This window comes from Bos grunniens, chromosome 29 (genome assembly GCF_055505025.1).
Source record: "Bos grunniens cultivar Pamir isolate PY7600 chromosome 29, Bosgru_T2T1.0, whole genome shotgun sequence".
NCBI classification, from domain to species: domain Eukaryota; kingdom Metazoa; phylum Chordata; class Mammalia; order Artiodactyla; family Bovidae; genus Bos; species Bos grunniens.
In genome coordinates this window covers 44,573,574-44,594,498 of record NC_141193.1, presented here as the reverse complement: position 1 = coordinate 44,594,498, position 20,925 = coordinate 44,573,574, and the positions used below count along the sequence as shown (strand labels likewise).

The 20,925-nt window shown below is 41.3% G+C and overlaps 1 protein-coding gene across 4 annotated transcripts in view; it reads left to right on the top strand.

The window, feature by feature from the left end:
• Positions 1 to 20,925, top strand: part of GRM5 (glutamate metabotropic receptor 5) — a 644,995-nt gene that overhangs the window by 609,967 nt on the left and 14,103 nt on the right. For 3 of the 4 annotated variants that reach the window (XM_086383216.1, XM_086383215.1, XM_086383214.1), the window contains exon 9: positions 8,651 to 8,746. The exons of the other annotated variant lie outside the window; for it this stretch is intronic. In XM_086383216.1, the coding sequence (XP_086239342.1) occupies positions 8,651 to 8,746 (96 nt within the window). The remainder of the gene's footprint in view (positions 1 to 8,650; positions 8,747 to 20,925) is intronic. 4 annotated transcript variants of the gene reach the window in all.

Below are 20,925 nucleotides of genomic sequence, written 5' to 3'. Positions count from 1 at the left end.
CTGGGAAAAAACAGACAGTAAATAAAACAAATAAGTAAAAATATAAATTACGATGGATAAGAGAAAAGCAGGAAATGGTAGGAAGAGCAGGAAGAGTGAGGTCACAGTTGCATTTTTTAAACTGAGTAGTCATGGCAGGCTATATTGCAACAGTAACATTTGAGAAAAGATTTAAGGGAGATCCTCTCTCAGGATATTTGGGAGAAAAGCCCTGAAAGCAGAGGAAATGGCCATAGCAAAGGCACTTCAGTGGGAGGATGCCCAGGGTCTTCAAGGAGAAGAAAGTGAGCAAGAAGGGAGAAAAGAGTAAGTTATGGGATCAGAGAGATAATAGAGGATGGAGAAGACTGTATAGAATTTTGTAAACCATTATAATAAATTTAGATTTTACTCAGGGAGATGGGTAACTAGTTGAGAGCTTTCAACAGAGAAGTATTATAAAAATAATTTTGTTTTCAAAGGATTATGCTGGTTGCTGTGTAGAGATTGGGTTGGGTTGGCTTGGGTTGAGTAAGAGGAAGGGATTAGTAAGGACAGAAGCAGGACCAGTTTGGGAAGCTATTGTAATTTTCATAATAAAAGTGATGGTGGCTTGGACCAGAGTAATAAATAGAGGAGGTGGTTAAAAATGGCCAGGTTCTGGGTATGTTTTGAAAATGAAGCCTGCGGTATATGCCAACTGGTTAATGATGAATTATAAGTGAAAACTGTGTGTTCTTTCCTCCTTTTTTTCTGTAATTATCTCAAAACACTATATTAGTTTTTCTCTTTCCCCAAACATCTTTCATTTGTTCTCTTTTCCTTGGTCTCTTAACATAAGTCTACAAAGTTGCTTCAGTTTCCATTTATTGAAAAAAAAAAAACAAGCAAAATAAACAACAACAAAGCCCTTTGAAGATCTGATAACCCCTCAAGTTACCTTTCCATTTTATTCATTTATTCATCCACATACTCATTCACAAGTTTTACTCACTCTGATCATTTAATTCTCCAGTTTTCCAGATTTATTCTTAGTCTTAGCCTCAAAACTCTGCCTTCTTGACAGCAATTTTGGTGTGAACATCTTTCTTGGGTTTTCTGACATTCAAAGTGATTTGTTTTATAATAACTTCAATAATTCTTATTTTTTCTGTACTTTATTGGCCAAAAAGACTCTTTTCTCTTATATCATTTTGCACAGCTCATACATATGTCTATCCTGAATAAGAGAAAATAGATGAAGAAAAATAAGATTTAAATTTACTTTGTAAATGGGATGCATTTATGATCATTTAAATGAGAGACTTCCTTAAAGAACACTCTCCTACACACTAACTGTGCAGTACTCCTCTCCTGCTCCACTGATGTCCATTTCATATGGAATTTACACAGAAAACATACATGAAATTTCCAACATTTTCCATGATCCTTTCACTGACTTTTTAATTTTATTAATGCCTTCAGTTTGTGCATCATTTAAAATAAGGTATGTGCTTCAAAAAGCAATCTTATACATAAATAGACCAAGGGATGGTTAAACAGTTTATCCCTAAAACATGCACTTCCTGTTTTTCAGGTGTGTATAAGACAGGGAAATAAGCTTTAAGTCTTTTCTTTGGATTAAAGACATTTGGAAATTATTATTAAGGGAGTGGTTAAATGCAAGTGGTCGAATAGGAGATGGCAAGAGTGAACATGGACATTTTAGAAATCAGTGAAATAAAATGGATGGGAATGGGGAAATTTAATTTAATTCAGATGGCCATTATATCTACTACTGTGGGCAAGCCCTTAGAAGAAGAAATAGAATAGCCTCATAGTCAACAAGAGTCTGAAATGCAGTACTTGGGTGCAATCTCAAAAACAAACCACTCAGCATTAAGGCCTAGAGCTGACTGTGGCTCAAATAATCATCTATTTATTGCAAAATTCAGATTTAAGTTGAAGAAAGTAGAGTAAGCCACTAGGCAGTGTTCTTGCCTGGAGAATCCCAGGGACAGGGAGCCTTGTGAGCTGTCATCTATGGGGTCGCACAGAGTTGGACACGACTGAAGCGACTTAGCAGCAGCAGCAGCAGAATAAAGTAAAATATGTGTACTGTGGTTTCTGCACATCAGATAAACTATGTCCCTGTGGATTTCACTAAACTGAATGATACCTAGTGTGGTTTGAGAGTTAAAGAAATACAGTAAATGGTGTGTTTGGTGAAGAGGCTGAAGATGAAGGTGGATCTAAGGACATGCCTCTCTCTACAGGCCTTTCATAGAACATTACTTATCCTTCAGCATCACATATTCCTCAACGCACACGGCTGGGAGTTAGCAAGTCCATACTGCCTCCAGACACATTCCACACGTCATGTAGACACGCAAAAGTGAAAAACCACCTTCTTTGAGGCTCCTGACATCTAGTTATCCATCTATCCTTCAACTTTGTTTAAAAGTACCATCTACTGGGTAAAGAATTTCTGTCTACTCCAAGCTCTGCTACCATTCTGAGTTACTTTAATGGCTATATAAAGGGCAAACTAGGGCTTCCCAGGTGACTCAGTGGTAAAGAATCCATCTGCCATCTTTGAATCCCTGCGTCGGGAAGATCCCCTGGAGAAGGAAATGGCAACCCACTCCAGTATTCCTGCCTGGAGAATTCCAAGGACAAGGGAGCCTGGGGTCACAAAGAGTCAGGCATGACTTTTTAGCAACAAAACAGCAACAAAGGGCAAACTATCATCATAGGCTCATTTCTCAGTTGTAACGATTAGCTTCTAATACAATTAGAATCATCATTTTAGTCACTCTACTTCTGATAAATGTATTACCCGAATCTCCCTCACATAAGTAATAGTTATTTCTAATATCAAATTCTCTTTTCCTTCTAGCTTTAGGCATCATCTCCACAATATCTGCTATTTCACCTAACATACACACTTTTGTTTGAATATATTCATTTTATTCTAATCTTTCATCTCATTCTGCATTCATTTACCCAGTTTGAACCACATAGCCTGTATAGAAATTTCAATATGTCTAGTAGATTTCTAAAAATTTCCAATGTCTAGTAGACACTGATAGAAACAGAGGAAAGGAAATAAAGAAATGGAATTTTTATTCAAATCATTATGGGCAAATTACATTTATTATCCACCCCTGTATTTTTTTATTTTATTTATTTATTTTTAATTTTTTAATTTTGTCACCAGATAAACATGGTCTCTTGTAGAACTAAGTAAAGAGGAACTAGAGCTTTCTGAACAAAGGAGATACAAAAGGAACAAAAATAAAAAATCTTTACAGAAGGTAACTAAAGCAAATTTCAGAACAATTCATTCTTAAATATTTAAAAACTATTATGACAGTTTTTGATACCAGAGTTATGGCATAGAAACCAAAGTGTCAAAGCTATACTGAGATCTGTAGCATTGATCTACAAGTCTAAACAGTATGAAGAAAAAAACATATTGCAGATTGAAGAACCCTGAATTCAGCATCTAACATATAGTAGGCACTCAAAAAGTGTTTATCAGGAATGCTTACATAAACAGTGTTATAGAAGTTTTTGAACAGGTAGACTGAATATGTAATTCCCTTCCCTCAACCATCCCATAGTTTATCTGCTTTCTGTGGGTACCTTCAACCATCCTCATGGTATTTGCAATCATCTGTATGCTGACGGCTCCCAAGTACGTAAGAATCCCCTAACTTCTGGATTCTTAAATCCACGTGCCTACTAAATGTGTCCAATTGTATGGTCCACCAGCTCATATTCCACAATGAAGCTTTTTATTTCTGCCTCCAAATATATACCTTCTCCTATATTTTCTTAACTTAGTTAAGTGCACCACACAAGGCAGTAACTGAGGTAGCATTCTACACTTCTCTGTTTATCAATGAAAAGTGAAAGTTGCTCAGTCGTGTCCAACTCTTTGCGACCCCATGGACTATACAGTCCACAGAATTCTCCAGGCCAGAATACTGGAGTGGGTAGCCTTTCCCTTCTCTAAGGGATCTTCCCAACCCAGGGATTGAACACAGGTCTCCTGCATTGCAGGTGAATTCTTTACCAGCTGAGCCACAAGGGAAGCCCAAATTCATCAATAATCCTACTCATTTTACTTCCCATATATTCTTGAAACTGTTATCTACTCTTTCTCCATATCATCACTACCCCAAGGAATTATCTCATCATCTATTGCACGACTATTGCAGTCGAATGAGTCTATTTCAAGTAGTCTATCTCAAGTCTGTACTCAAGTCCACAGTATTTTATCTAAATGTCAACTCTATGTTTTTTTCTTTAGCCTTAAGATCTCACAGTGGAATCTTACAACATACAGTATAAATTCATCCATAAGCTATGTTTTATATCCTGCTCCATCTACACCTGTATTTTACTTTGTCTTATTTTACACTTGATTGGCTCAGTGGTAAAGAATCTGCCTGCCAGCACAGGTTAGATCCCTGGATTGGGAACATCCCCAGAGAAGGAGATGGCAATCCACTCCAAGATTCTTGCTTGGGAAATCCCATGGACAGAGGAGCCTGGCGGGGTGCAGTCCAGAGGGTCACAAAGAATTGGACAGGTCTTGGCAGTTAAACTACCATCACAGTCGGCGGTAGGGTTGGGGGTGCCGAGGGGGAGAAGCACTGTTTCCCTGTCTACACCATGCTGCTAAGACTCTCACGTGTTTGTGCTTGATTTTTTTTTTCTGCCTGCTTACCAGTCTCTTCATACTGTATTCCTTCTCATCTTTGACGATTTACCGTAGGATCATATCTTGCTAAAGTTTTTCCAGCCCTCCTAGTATGGGTTAAGAGTCCTTCTTGAATGTTTCTACAATAAAACTTCTCACTTTCTTTAAAAATTATCTGTTTACAGTTCATCATCCCACTCCAGATTGTGAATGTATCGGTGAGTTACCCACATGCTCCTTATCACAGTGCCTTGCACAGAGTATTCAGTAAATAGGAATGCTGTAAATTAAACCCAAACCAGAGAACACGATTTAAAGTTAATAAGTCATCAGTTCAGTTCAGTCGCTCAGTCGTGTCTGACTCTTTGCGACCCCATGAACCGCAGCACGCCAGGCCTCCCTGTCCATCACCAACTCCCAGAGTTTACTCAAACTCATGTGCATCGAGTCGGTATGCCATCCAGCCATCTCATCCTCTGTCGTCCCCTTCTCCTCCTGCCCCCAATCCCTCCCAGCATCAGGGTCTTTTCCAATGAGTCAACTCTTCGCAGGAGGTGGCCAAAGTATTGGAGTTTCAGCTTCAGCATCAGTCCTTCTAATGAACACCCAGGCCTGATCTCTTTTAGAATGGACTGGTTGGATCTTCTTGCAGGCCAAGGGACTCTCAAGAGTCTTCTCCAACACCACCGTTCAAAAGCATCAATTCTTGGGCGCTCAGCTTTCTTCACAGTCCATAATAAGTCGTAGTCTTGTTTCTAAAATTATTGACATTGTTACTTATATGGAAGTTGAATGGAAATAAGATGAGCTTAGGAATCAGAGGCACAAATTCTCATCCTGAGTTCCCCATGCATAAACCACGTAAGCCTGGGTTTACTCATGTTCATCCTCAAGGCCTGCCTCTTTAGGATGATAATAGCACCCACGCTTTAGGGTAGTTTTAAGAACTGAGGATAATATAGCAAAAAGAACCTGGTACACTCAATATTCTGTTGTCACTATTTCTTTTTTTAGGACTTTTGAACATGGAAGTATAGTTGATTTACAACGTGTGTAAGTCTCTTGCGTATAACAAAGTGATTAAGGTATTTACATGTATATATAGTTATTATTTTTATTGTGACCTTGAAAATAATTACAAAGCAATTTGAAAAGTGAGTCAATATTTGTAAAACACTTAAAACAGTCCTCACAAGTATGTGCATGTGTGTGGATACATGTGGATATGTGCGTGTGTGCCTAGGTTTTAGTAGGTGCCTAAAAGATATATGAACTTATTACAGAAGAGAAATAAATTTCACTGACATTGTATTAATTATACATTCTGAAGAGCTTCAACTATTTTTAGTTGATGTTTTTTATTTTTTAAATAAGCTCAAAGAGAAAGAATTATGCAGCTGCAGCAGAGACTATAAAAGCATTATTAGCTACTTTAAAGTGTACATTATTGTTGAATGGAATAATGCATAAGTGAATGAATGAAAATGTGGTCTATTTAGGCATCTGGTAAACATACTTACACTGTAATTATAGTTACAGACAGGAAGAGGGAGGCTCCCATCTGATAGCAAAGATGAGCTTCCCAGACTGTAAGTGACAGTCTGTAAATTCACCTTACTCTGAAAACAAGAACTATTTGGAGGTTCCAAATAAATCTAATGTATCTCTTGCTTTACTAGAATTAAGTTGGGACTTGTATTTCTTTATAAAATTTTTTACCAAAACAGAATGGGTTATGAGACAATAGAATGTTTAGGATCTGTTTCATAAGCAGGGGCACTTGGCAGTGTGTGTGTGTGTGTGTGTGTGTGTGTGTACATAAGCAAGACAGACAAACAGAGACAGAAGTTTTTGAACTGGAAGTGTAGATGTCCTAAATTATCTATTAAAATATTTAAATTAACTGGAAATTAGCCTAACAGAAGATATTAAAAAATAATTCAAGGACCCCTTTGTAAGGAACTGTGAATAATTCTATTGTTCTATTAACATTCTCTTAATCTCTAAAGCCATGCCCTGGCAGTGTGACTAAGTTCACAAATAAATACAACATGTTTTCTACTGCAATGTGACGACTGGTACTTCACAAGGGATCCTCTTCTGAGGTGTTTTCTTTGGTGCAGTAAAGACTGCTCAATCTGGTCTTTAAGTTCTTTTCCTCTCTTCTTTATGGCCTAGACCTAAAGTTACTGAGTACATACTGCCTTCTCGCCTTCCTTCTCCCAAGAGACGGTGAGCTCTATGAGGTAACGCCTGTGGGTTATTATCTCTCTATCCCCAGGACAAAGCCCAATGCCTAGAATTTAACAGATGCTCAGCTAACATCTACCGAAGACGCTAATCCATTTTGCTTCACTTAAAAAGCCATTTCACTTTCATTCAGATGCTAAATACTTTTTAACATCTTAGAAGAAAACAAAGTTATGAGGAAGGCCTTTATCCCAGGACAAATAATGATTATAATTTTATTGCTTTTTGTTTTATTTAATATTAATATTGAAACAGAAGGAAAAGAAACTTTTCTAAAAAGTGACTATATTGAGGGCAAACAAGTCTTCTGAAAGTAAGACACTCTATCACGACCTGCTGAATGTCAGGAACCTGGATGGCGTGGCACCAGATCAGGCTCCTGATTTAGGAGGGAAACGTAATAAACACAATAAATCTTAAGAGTCTTGGATGCTTACAAGCTCCACGGACGATTCCGCCCTGCTAGGTAGGCTTGTGATTCCGGTCAAGTTAGTTAAGTAAGTCTGTTTCCTTATTTGGCCAATGGGGATCACAGTGCTTCCCCCGAAGACTTAAACTGATGAATAAAAAAGAGATTATTTCTGTGAAAGCATGTAGGCTCTGAAAACTGGCATACAAATACAAGGGCTCATCTTGATGCACCACGTAGCTGACACATGTTGGAAGTGCCATATTTTAGTTGAAACTTCTAGTATCTTCCAGGAGTGCTGAATTGCAAACTCAGGTAAAAGCTGTTTGAGCCACCCTCCACAATCCAGGCAGCTCAGTGCTGACTGTTACACATCAGTTTAACGGTTATATAAACCTCCTACACTGAAGGAACATCTCTTTTCTCTTTTAGCATCACCAGTTTCCAATATAACACACAGACATAGTACTATTCAGTGAAGCTTCATTATTGATACTTTTTAAACTAGGAGACAACACATTATCATAGCTAAAGTGTAGGTTCTAAATTTAGCTTCTTGTGTTCAAATCCTTGATCAGTCTGCTCAATCCTTATAATCTCAGGTTTCTGCTTCGGTAAAACAGATATAATAAAAACAGAGCCTCTGCCACGAGTTGTTGCCAGGACTGCATTTAGGTCAAATGCCAGCATCATGGCTGACACATGGTAAACATTAAATAAATTCTAATTTACTGACATTCATCTTTTCCTTGCTGCTGCTGGTAAGTTGCTTCAGTCGTGTCCAACTCTGTGCGACCCCATAGACGGCAGCCCACCAGGCTCCCCCTTCCCTGGGATTCTCCAGGCAAGAATACTGGAGTGGGTTGCCATTTCCTTCTCCAATGCATGAAAGTGAAAAGGGAAAGTGAAGTCGCTCAGTCGTGTCCGACTCTTTATGACCCCATGGATTGCAGCCTACCAGGCTCCTCCATCCATGGGATTTTCCAGGCAAGAGTACTGCAGTGGGGTGCCATTGCCTTCTCTATCTTTTCCTTAGATGCTATGAATTATGTTCCTTGTACGAAAGATTATCAAATATGATCAACAAGCAATTTAAAAGGGTAGACCACACGTGGTTCAATCAAGAAGTAACAAAATTGTCCCACAGTGTGATCCACATACCATCACAAGTATCTACAGCGTCACCGGTCAGCCACGCAGTGAAAGCAGGGGCCCGTTCAGCCACGGGGCCACCCTCGAGAGCCCAGCTCTCCCTCGGCCCGGCCAGTGAAGCCCACAATCACATCTTTCTGTTTGCTCCTGTCCTTGTTCACGCTCACCAGGTACAAAGACAGGAGACTGGCCCAGCACAAGTCGGAAATAGAGTGTTTCACCCCCAAAGGGAGTATGGGGAATGGTGGGAGAGCAACCATGAGCAGGTAAGCAAAACGTGAGTGGCCTGAGGTGGTGTGAACTAAGTGTCTGCAAGCTGTAGGCACAGGTGGCTCCCTGGTCCAGGCCCTCACTCAACCCTGCCTCCCAGGCAGTGTGTCCAACCTGGGCCACCGCTGGGTTTCTTTGTGTGTTTGATTTGCAAAACCCACACCATCCTCACGAGAAGTGATGGGAGCCTCCTGTCCCAGATGCTGCTGTTCCCCAGGGCTGTGCGCTTTGCATGTCTGAAGCCTTAGCTCACAGTCAGTGTCCCTGGTTACCTGTTAACTTACTGGTCAAACGCTTCTGTGGAGTTTGCAAAGTGGAAGAGATGGGAGGAAACTCAAAACTATCCAGTCACTTGACAAAAATTAAACGGCAAAACCCTAGGACTGGTTTTGAGGGAAGGACTGCAATGGAGGGAAAGAGTCAGCCCTGATCTCACAAGCCTGGGAATTAATCTGACTTACATTGAATGAAAAGTCATCTCACAGCCAAGGGCAAATGCCAGGCCAAACAAGCGAACCACAGAGGCCAGAGGCTTTTTGCGAACTGACGGCAGGAAAGCTAGTCCTCCTCTAGCTACTGCAGCTTTGCAGCTCCCTCCTCCTCTGTGTTTGGTGGTGAACACCCCATGTCGCTGCGCTGTGCATGTTCCTTCCTACCAGGCCTTCCCAATCGAGCTGTGTCCAGGAAACGGGAATACTTGGAACTATGAGCATCGACTGAGCTGTGTTGCATGAAATAATCGTGCTTTATTGCATGGGACTGGGTTTCAAAGAAGAGGGCTCTGGAGATAAAGACTGTCAAGGCTGGCATTAAATGGTTCCAGGAGGCTGCAGGGGCCCTGAGTTGGGAAACTGATCACCATGAACTAACTCCCCACCTCTAATTTGCTGTGGCATTTCCCAGTCCATCTGTCGTACACAGGTGTGGAAGGGAAGCTCTCGCAAGTCAGCCTGGGTTAAAGGAAAGGTGCAGAGTGCAGTGTGCACACACATGTGTGCATGTGCTGAGAGCAGAGGCTGCGATCCTGCTGCAGAGCAACGAGAGAATCCAGTCCCACTGAACTTTCACTCCCCAACACTGTTCGATTCCACAGCAGTGGGTTTCTTTCGGTTTCCAAAATAATGCCTAAGTTTCTACAAGGACACTACACAACTTTTGGAAGGCCATTCACATTGCAGTCTGTGAAAATGGTGTCCTGACCTGTGCGGTGTATAGCCTGAGCCATTGTTCCTCGAAGCCTGGTCAAGAGCTTGACTGACTTCATCCACTGCTCCCAGACACAAGACAGTGAGAGCATGCGTACGTGTAGGCACGTACGTGCGCACACGAGTATATCTGATGGCCTTACGCCTCTTTATAGGGCCATCTTCAGATCCCAGTGTATCTGGAAGATAACCACCAATGCATCATTTTGTGGGGGTCACTCAACAGACTGCTACTGGGGCTCCTAGTGTCCTTCCGTGCAGATCTGAGAAAGTGGCATAGTTCCTGTACTTGAAAATCATTCAAACAGTGTCAGGGTCGGCAGGACAAGGTGAAAAGACTGCACCAGATGAGAACAGGGGCTCTGTCCAAAGTGACTTCTGATTTGAAGCACTGTCTCTGGACTTCCCAAACCTAGCAAACCTGATTGCCTATCAAATATACTAAGGCAAAACCGGATAACACGGATCTAGTGTATATAGCACATGGAACTCTGCTCCATGTTATGTGGCAGGATGGGAGGGGAGTTTGGGGGCAAGTGGATTCATGTATATGTATGGCTGAGTCCCTTCACTGTTTACCTTAAACTATCACCACGTTGTTAATCGACTTTACCGCAATACAAAATAAAAAGTTTAATATATATATATATATATATACACACTGAGGCAAAACCCAGGAATCTGTACCGCAACAAGTTTCCAAGGTCATTCTGATGTGGTCAGTCCATAAACCTGTATTCTGAAATAATCCATTTGTATAGGAGATGACGTGGACTATTCATGGCAAACATCAGGTTTCAGTTCTGTCACGCAGTATTCTTGAGAGTGTTTGGTCAGTGCCTGGAACTCTCACGTCTGATCAGCCTAGCAACTAGATTTGTTTAAGGCTGCCTTGACTGAAAACAGGTGAGAAGACAGAGCGTGAGTATGGGGACGCCAGCTTCCTTGGTTCAAGTCCAGATCTACAAGGGTAGCCATGCAGTATGTCTACACTGGAATGGTCTGTTTCCCTACAATAGGAAGACGTCATTTAGCATTTGTTTGTATACAGCCACGGTAATGGCGAGGCTTATTACACTGATATGTCCTGGCAGGCAGATGGGAACAGTGTACGCTGCACCAAAGACAGTTCTGTTGGCGCAAACACCTCAGCCCCACATATAACAACAGTTAAGAAGCAGCAAATGACCTTCCCTTCCTACTTTTTCTTCTAATTTCTTTAGCATCAAGTAGAAACTGACGAAGAGAGAGAAAGTGTATGGGAGGAGTCCTTATAGTTGTTCATATCAATACACACACAAATATATTTATCCAGAAGAAATAAGCTTAACGTGAATATTAAGAGAAAGATATTAAGATATCAGAGGGGAGACCACTGCAGTGTAAACTATTTCTAAATAAGGGGTTAGAATAGTTAATCTCAAGTTGCTTGCTCAGAAATAGAATGGAAGGGCTGGAAACCGAATACCTACAGGAGACTTTGGTAGGTACTTTTCGTACCTGCTGATAAGGCCCTCTTTCTTATCCACTCTCACTCCGTCCCCCAGTCACTTCGCAGAGTCACAGGCATGCATCCTATTTACTCTGCAAACATCGGGGGTGGTTCTGTGGCCATCAAGTCCAACCAGTCCCAGGGAGGGGCTAAGGGAAGCTCAAGCCACCACAGAAAACCAGGAACATCAGCCTGCATCTCACTGCCCACGGTTTCTATGATGAAACTACAGAGTGGACTGGATCCTATGAATTTACACCTGGGGAGGTCCTTGTGATCCACACTGCTTAGCAGGAAGGAGGAGCAGCTGTACAAGGCATGCAGTCACAGCCCAGCAGAACAGCGTGACCTTATCAGCAGCGCTGGCAGGGCCTGGAGACACCCCTCCCCTCTCCCTCCTCCTCCACACTTGGAAAGGAATCGGAACACTGTAGGTATCCGTAACAGTCTAGCTTCCTGGAACACTATGTCATTGTTTTCCCTTGGGGGAACTTTCTTTTTCTGTCTGACTGTAGCGTAATTTGTCATTTGTTCCTACTTTCACAGTGGACAGTCTGTGTTTCAGAGTAGTCTTCCTGATTGCAGGAGGAGTGAAAGAGAGTCCTGAACAGGGAGATGCTCTAAGAAATGGGAATTCTCTAAACCCTGGAACGTGGGAGTTCATACAGAGATGATCCACCCCCAGGAATGGCTAGAACCTCAACGATGAATGTCATCACTGCCCGTCTCAGCAGGGGGATTCCACCTCTGTGCTTCTTAAGTCTGCATTCCGACGTGCTCACGTTAGACTCCGTGATGGAGAGGCACAGCCACTCTGAGTCTCCTAGTCTCTGAGAAAGGGCCCTCCTTCAACAAATGAAATAGATCTAAAGCCCCCATTCAGTGCTTGAGGGAAGGAGGGTGGCAAGGGGCGATTTTTACTGTTGCTATGTCATGATATCAATTATGTGAAAGAAAGATCAATCCCCAATCAGTTGATTAACTGATTTTCACCTAGTAGATGCAGCATCTAATTTTAGTGGGTATAAATATTTAATAATTCCTTGGAGAACCCAGTAACAGTGATGTCATAAGAGTCATTATTAAATGAATAAGGAACTCAGATTTGAAAGTAACCCCAAAACATGATATCTGTACTAGGATTCTTTTGCCTTTCATTCATTCAATTACTTCTTCCTCCATGTAATGCTCATTATTAAGCGTCTACTATGATCCAAGCACTGACAAGACCCAGGGTGAATGGATGACCAAGACTAATGTTTCTGAAAACCCACTGTCCATTGAGGAACAGAGTCAGAAAAACAGATCACTGCAAAGCAATGTGGAACTCTTCCCCCATAGAATAATTATTTATCAGATTAACTCCTCATTTAATATCATATACAGTAACCTATGCCAGTGCAAACAGAATTAAGAATAATAGAAACTAAATAATAATAAATGTTCAGAAATGGCTAGACACATACAAAATTCAGAGTCCATAAAATGCTCCAATCAAAAGACATAGAGCAGCAGATTGTTTAAAAAAGAAAAGCCTACAATATGTGGCCTACAAGAGACCCACTTTGGGGCAAAGCACACAAACAGATTGAAAGTGAGAGGTTAGAAAAAATATTTCAGGCAAACGGGAATGACTAAAAAGCAAGGGTCCCAATACTCATATCAGACAAAACAGACCATATCAAAACAGGCATAAAGAAAAACTTCCGAGTCCATAGAAGAGAAAGAATCCGGCTTTGCAGCATAGCAGAGGCCAGCTGGTTGCTGAGCAATAGATGAGGATGGGTGAAATAGTCTTGTCTTCATTCCTCCCCAACATCAACTTCAAATTAGCGTTCTAACATATTCAGAGACGCTCTAAAACAAATAAAACCAATAACAGTTGCCTCCATTACTGTGATTACTGTGCACCAGACACTGGTAGTCCCTTCACAAATGTTATACAAGTTCTCACAAGCGCAAGACATTTTTCCTTTCCATGGGACATATGAGATCATAACAGTATTTGTCTTTCTCTAGCTTATTTCACTTAATATAACGCCCTCGAGTTTCATCCATGTTGTCACAAATGGCAGGATTTCCTTCTATTTCTAAATAGAATTAGTTGAATAATATTTTTTAACCGCGTTTCCTTTATCCATTTGCCCACCAATGGACTCTCAATGCTAGTGCTAAGTCGCTTCAGCTGTGTTCGACTCTGCTCCTCTGTCCTTGGGATTCTCCAGGCAAGAATACTGGAGTGGTTGCCATTTCCTCCTCCAGGGCATCTTCCCAACCCAGGGACTGAACTCACATCTCCTACACCTCCTGCTCTCGCAGGTGGGTTCTTTACCACTAGCACCACCTGGGAAGCCCATGGACTCTTACATTGCTTCCATATTTTGGCCATTGTAAATACTGCTGCAATGAACATGGGGTACAATGTCTTTTCAAGATATTGATTTCATTTCTTTGGGATTAATATCTAGTAGTGGAATTGCTGGATTCACATGGTAGTGTGATTTTTTTAATTTTTTGAGGAATCTCCAAACTGTTTTCCACAGTGGCTGCATCCATTCATATTCCCACCAAAGTGCACAAGGGTTCCCTCTTCTCCCTATCCTTGTCAAGACTTGTCATTTCTTCTCTTTTTTGATAGCAGCCATTCTAACAGGCATGACGTGATTGTGGTTTTGATTTGCATTTCCCTGATTATTAATAATGATAAGCACCTTTTCACATACCTGTTGGCCATTTGTATGTCTTCTTTGGAAAAATGACTCTTCAGAAAGGACACATTCTCTTTATCCACTTATCCATCAATGGGCATTTAGGTTGTTAGGCTACTGTGAACGTGGAGGTACTAATGCCTCTTTGAGATCCTAATTCCAATTTTTTTTTAAAAATATAAGATTGCCGGGAGAAATATCAGTAACCTCAAATATGCAGATGACACCACCCTTATGGCAGAAAGTGAAGAGGAACTAAAAAGCCTCTTGATGAAAGGGAAAGAGGAGAATGAAAAAGTTGGCTTAGAGCTCAACATTCAGAAAACTAAGATCATGGCATCTGGTCCCATCACTTCATGGGAAATAGATGGGGAAACAGTGGAAACAGTGTCAGACTTTATTTTGGGGCTCCAAAATCACTGCAGATGGTGATTGCAGCCATGAAATTAAAAGACGTTTACTCTTGGAAGGAAAAATTATGACCAACCTAGATAGCATATTGAAAAGCAGAGATATTACTTTGCCAACAAAGGTCCATCTAGTCAAGGCTATGGTTTTTCCAGTGGTCATGTATGGATGTGAGAGTTGAACTATGAAGAAAGCTGAGTGCCAAAGAATTGATGCTTTTGAACTGTGGTGTTGGAGAAGACTCTTGAGAGTCCCTTGGTCTGCAAGGAGATCCAACCAGTCCATTCTGAAGGAGATCAGTCCTGGGTGTTCATTGGAAGGACTGATGCTGAAGCTGAAACTCCAGTACTTTGGCCACCTCATGCGAAGAGTTGACTCATTGGAAAAGACCCTGATGCTGGGAGGGATTGGGGGCAGGAGGAGAAGGGGACGACAGAGGATGAGATGGCTGGATGGCATCACTGACTTGATGGACGTGAATTTGGGTAAACTCCGGGAGTTGGTGATGGACAGGGAGGCCTGGCGTGCTGCGATTCATGGGGTCGCAAAGAGTCAGACACGACTGAACGACTGAACTGAGCTGAACCCAGAAGTAGGATTGCTGGATCAGGTGGCAGTGTGTTTACAATTCTTTAAGGAACTTCCATACTGTTTTCCACAGATGTTTTGCATTCCCACCAACACTGTGCAAGGATTCCAATTTCTCCACATCCTTACGAACATTTATTATCCTTTGTAAAGGATAATAAAAACAACAAAGTTTTTTCGTTGTTGTTGTTTAATAGTTATCCTAACAGGTATGATGTGATAATACTATGTTGTCCACTAAAAAATTTAAAAGGGTGAGTCTCATTTTAAGTGTCCTTATGATAATACAAGGAAGGAAGGAAGGGAGAGAGGAAGGAAAGTTTGCAAAGATATATCATGAAGCGTGTGAAGCATCCCAAGGGGAATAGAACCGGAACTGAGTGCCTCCCATCTGTGGCATGTGTCCATTTTATGCAATAAGGAAAAATAATCCAAAAAATTGCTTTCTTAAATGAGAAGTTCTTTTATAGATGTTAACAATAAGCAGGTCAGTGGTAGACGTTTAAGTGGGATTCAAGCCGTGAACTTCGAGTACTCTTCATACATCAGATTTAAACTCCATGCTTTAGTTGAAGTGCTTCAACTAAGGTCAAAAGGAATCTTTTGTCTAAATGGAAACCATTTTGGGGACTTCCCTGGCAGTCCGGTAGTTAGGGCTCCATGCTTCCACCGCAGGCGGCATGGGTTTGACCCCTGGTCAGGGAATTAAGATCTTACATGCCACAATGAGTGGCCAAAAAAAGAAGAAGAAGAAATTAGTTTTCAGTAATTGCTGTAAAATTCCAGGGAAGTTCTCTTATCCTACAATCCCTCAGGAGTCATCTCTGCCATGTTCAGGTGAATGTCGATACAGAGGTTTGGAATTTATCAGCAGGTCATCGTACGGACACAGACTTTGGCGCTGCCATTGCCATTGCTGTTCCACAAAGTATGTCTTGTCAGGCCCTCAGTTCAGCATGCATCTTGGCCCTTCGCAGAGACAATATTGCGTGGTGGCCGTGATCTTCATTCAGGGTCATATTCGAGGCCCTGTTCTGCCTTTTGAGTTAGACAATTTAGTTAAGTTCCATAAACCTCAGTTTTTGCATCTATAACACAAGTTAGTAATACCTGTCTATACCAAGCATTCAAGGTGAAAGAATTGACTTCATCTTCTTGAAGTGAAAGGGAGAAGGAAATGGCAACCCACTCCAGTATTCTTGCCTCGAGAATCACACGGAAGAAGGAGCCTGGTAGGTTACAGTCCATGGGGTCATAAAGAGTCAGACACGATTGAGCAACTTCACTTTAACTTCTTCTTGATACTCCCAGCCCCCTACTCTGTACCAGGTACCATACTAAGCACGGGAGATGTGTGCAGTTGCTGCCCGGGAGGGTTCCACATTTACTGCAGGAACAGACCTATCATTAAAAATGCTATATTGCTAAGTGCATGTCAAACTGCTGTTGAGAAGGTCAAATATAACAATATAGGGAAAAACACCTTGTGAAGTAGAAAATTCCATTCAAATGGGAGCTATTAGCATTCCAGGACTCTCCTTTGCCACCAATCCCAACCCCATGTTTTATTCAAGGCTTACATCAAGCTGGATTCTTCCGCAAAGTCTTCCCGCCTGCTCTGGGCAGCAGAGGCACAAAACAGCTGCGTCTTCTTTTGTTCTCTCCTCAGTTGCAATCTGGGCATTACAGTGATGGCTCAGGGAAAAAAAAAATCATTTCCTATTTCGGAAAAAACTGCTCATCTTAGCCAAAGCACCTCAGCTAAGCCTAGAACCCATATCTCAGTATGAAGAGGAGTTGAGAGTCCACGTTACTGAATTACGGATTGAAAGAAACAGCTTAATGTGAGAAAGAAAACTCTGATCATTCAACAAACTGCCTCAGCTTGGCACACACTATTGCCTGTCCTGCATTGGATATTCCTCTTTATAAAATCTTGCGGTTTAGTCACAATTCTATACTGTGTGGAAAATAAATAAGCTGGGGGGAGGGGAAAATAAATAAGCTATAAGCCTATATATTGTACAGGAAAAGATAGCCATCATTTTGTAGTGACTTTAAATGAAATACAATCTATAAAAATTTTGAATCACTTTGGTATTCACCTGAAACTCATAAAATATTGCAAATCAACTATTTATACAATAAAAAGTAATTTAAAATATTTATATTTTTTTTAAAGCAGCATCAGTACTAGACCATCAGGCACTTTAATAACCCACCTAAGTGGACCTGGGATGTACTGAAAAGGCCTCCTGCTGCTATTTGACCAAAGACAGTTAAAATAGGGCTGAAAGCTCCTCCTCCCACCAGGGTTTTATTAGGGACTAAATGCTTACTAAGAGATGTCCTCTGAGAGAACCGTGTTAGAAGCATGCAGCCACTGCTCTTGTTCCAGCTACTTTAAAAGAGAGGCAAAAGTCCACCATGGGGTTCTTGGAAGGGCTGCTTAGGATTAAACACATGGAATTATTTTCTTCGCCATATATGCATGATGCATATTAACTGGATTTTGTTTATCCATGTTATTTCAACATTCCCTAGGCTTTCAGGCCTCGGTAAGCTCCACTTTATTTGCAAATCCTTCTTTGAGCTTCTTCCCCCATGAGCAACCTTTTCTCTGAATTCCCCTAATACCAACAAGAAAAACTCAGTGCACAAGGACAAACGTCTTTTTTTTTTTCACAATAGTTTTCACATGCACATGTTCCTTTCTATCCTCATTTTGGCCGCACCTGTTAGCATCTTCAAACTGTATCCTACCCTCTTAAAACAAGCTCTTAAATCTACCCTGGGCACCACTATTGTTTATGTCACTTTTCTTCTCACTGCCTGAAGGACTAAGTTAAATACTAAATAGGCTTGAATACTTTCCTGAAATAGGACCAGGACTAGGGACCAGATGAGGAGTACGGTCAACGGATGAAGCTGTGGTGAAGGTTAAAGAAGATTACGGCATGCACGCTTCCTGTATTCAACTGTTTTAGTTGAGCTCAAGAAGATCGAATGCATAAAATATTAACGAACAGAAGGAATTCTTATACTTGAAGTTTAACACAGAAAAGTCATGTGTATTTCTGTATATAATCATTTACTAATTGATCAGTCCTGTAGATTACATGGGCATCTAATAATGAGGGGCTTCCCAGGTGGCTCACTGGTATTAAAGAACCCACCTGCCAATGCAGGAGAGTCAGATTCGACCCCTGGGTCAGGAAGATCCCCTGAAGGAGGAAATAGCAACCCACTCCAGTATTCTTGCCTGGAGAATCCCATGGACAGAGGAGCCTGGTGGGCTACAGTTCATGGGGTCACAGAGAGCCAGACATGAGTTGTTGACAAAACAGCAGCAGCAGCAGCAGCATAAAAACCCAGCATTGTAACTAGTGCTCAAAGAAGCTAAGGCCTTTTCTACTTTCCTCCCTTCCCAACATACCATTTTCTCAGAGATTGGTCACAGCTGAAGAGACTGAGCATGCACACACAGTGACAGCACTCTCTGGTCTAATATATCAGACCACCCATCTATCCCAGATGCTATTAATAATAAGCCCAAGGTGGATTACTACTGAGTTATTAAAAGAGAAAAAGAAAGTAGAAGAAAGAAGATTCTTGTAGGTCTGGGATGGCCAAGAATACTTTTTATAGCAGACAAAAAAATCTAAACACTACCTTCTGATTCCTTAACTTCTTAACTCTATCCCCACACATTCAAACTGGACTACTGGCTATCTCCTGGAAAGGTCTTTGTGGATTCCCGGACTTCCATCACTGTGAACCTTCCTGGAGAGCACTGCCTGGCATTCTCTCTTTGGATCTTGCCATAAGCTACTAATTATTCAAAATCTAGATACAGTCTGCCTCGTGTATGCAGGCAGCATTCCCTGGCCAATCCCCTCCCGTGGGAAATGGCTTCTTCCTCCTGTGAGGTTTTGAACCCCTTGTGATTTGTACCCTCTAATAGCTCAGTAAACTGACCACTTGTCCCCACGCTCCACCATCCCTCACTCACCTCATGCTTAGCATCCTTCCTTCTGTCCATCTCCTTCCTCATTTCAAGGTCCTAGGAAAAGAAAAACATCTATCAGAATCCTGTAACTCACAGTGCTAGCCTTCTTCCATAAGTCTGCTCTCTGTTGAACTCAGTTATACCCTCTTTGAGGGAAGTCTCATATCAAGAACTCTCAACTGCAATATAAAAAGCTCAGGTGAATCAAAATCATTGGCAAATGTGTCACAAAGATCTTATTACCAATATTAGTATTTGAAATACCAAAATTTTCAAAACAGTGCAGATTTAAGATTATCCCTGACAGTATACCCCTCTTATTTACTAGTATTTCAAAATAAGTCAGAGAGAAAATAAGTGTACTACAGACACAACACCTGGAGGAGGGCATGGCTACCCACTCCAGCATTCTTGCCTGGAGAATCCCGTGGACAGAGGAGCCTGGAGGGCTACAGGCCATAGGGTCACACAGAGTCCAACACGACTGAACTGACTTAGCATGTATGTATGCATACAGATATAAGCATCTGAATGCAGAGTTCCAAAGAATAGCAAGGAGAGATAAGACAGCATTCCTCAGTGATCAATGCAAAGAAATAGAGGAAAACAACAGAATGGGAAAGACTAGAGATCTCTTCAAGAAAATTAGAGATACCAAGGGAACACTTCATGCAAAGATGGGCTCGATAAAGGACAAAAATGGTATGGACCTAATAGAAGCAGAAGATATTAAGAAGAGGTGGCAAGAATACACAGAAGAACTGTACAAAAAAGATCTTCATGACCAAGATAATCACAATGGTGTGATCACTCACCTAAAGCCAGACATCCTGGAATGTGAAGTCAAGTGGGCCTTAGAAAGCATCACTATGAACAAAGCTAGTGGAGGTGATGGAATTCCAGTTGAGCAATTTCAAATCCTGAAAGATGATGCTGTGAAAGTGCTACACTCAATATGCCAGCAAATTTGGAAAACTCAGCAGTGGCCACAGACTGAAAAAGGTCAGTTTTCATTCCAATCCCAAAGAAAGGCAATGCCAAAGAATGCTCAAACTACTGCACAATTGCACTCATCCCACATGCTAGTAAAGTAATGCTCAAAATTCTCCAAGCCAGGCTTCAGGAATACATGAACCATGAACGTTCAGATGTTCAAGCTGGTTTTAGAAAAGGCAAAGGATCCAGAGATCAAATTGCCAACATCCACTGGATAATGGAAAAAGCAAGAGAGTTCCAGAAAAACATCTATTTCTGCTTTATTGACTATGCCAAAGCCTTTGACTGTGTGGATCACAATAAACTGTGGAAAATTCTGAAAGAGATGGGAATACCAGACCACCTGACCTGCCTCTTGGGAAACCTATATGCAGGTCAGGAAGCAACAGTTAGAACTGGACATGGAACAACAGACTGGTTCCAAAGAGGAAAGGAAGTACATCAAGGCTGTATATTGTCACCCTGTTTATTTAACTTATATGCAGAGTACATCATGACAAACGCTGGGCTGGAAGAAGCACAAGCTGGAATCAAGATTGCTGGACGAAATATCAATAACCTCAGATATGCAGATGACACCACCCTTATGACAGAAAGTGAAGAGGAACTAAAAAGCCTCTTGATGAAAGGGAAAGAGGAGAGTGAAAAAGTCGGCTTAAAGCTCAACATTCAGAAAACTAAGATCATGGCATCTGATCCCATCACTTCATGAAAAATAGATGGGGAAACAGTGGAAACAGTGTCAGACTTTATTTTTTTGGGCTCCAAA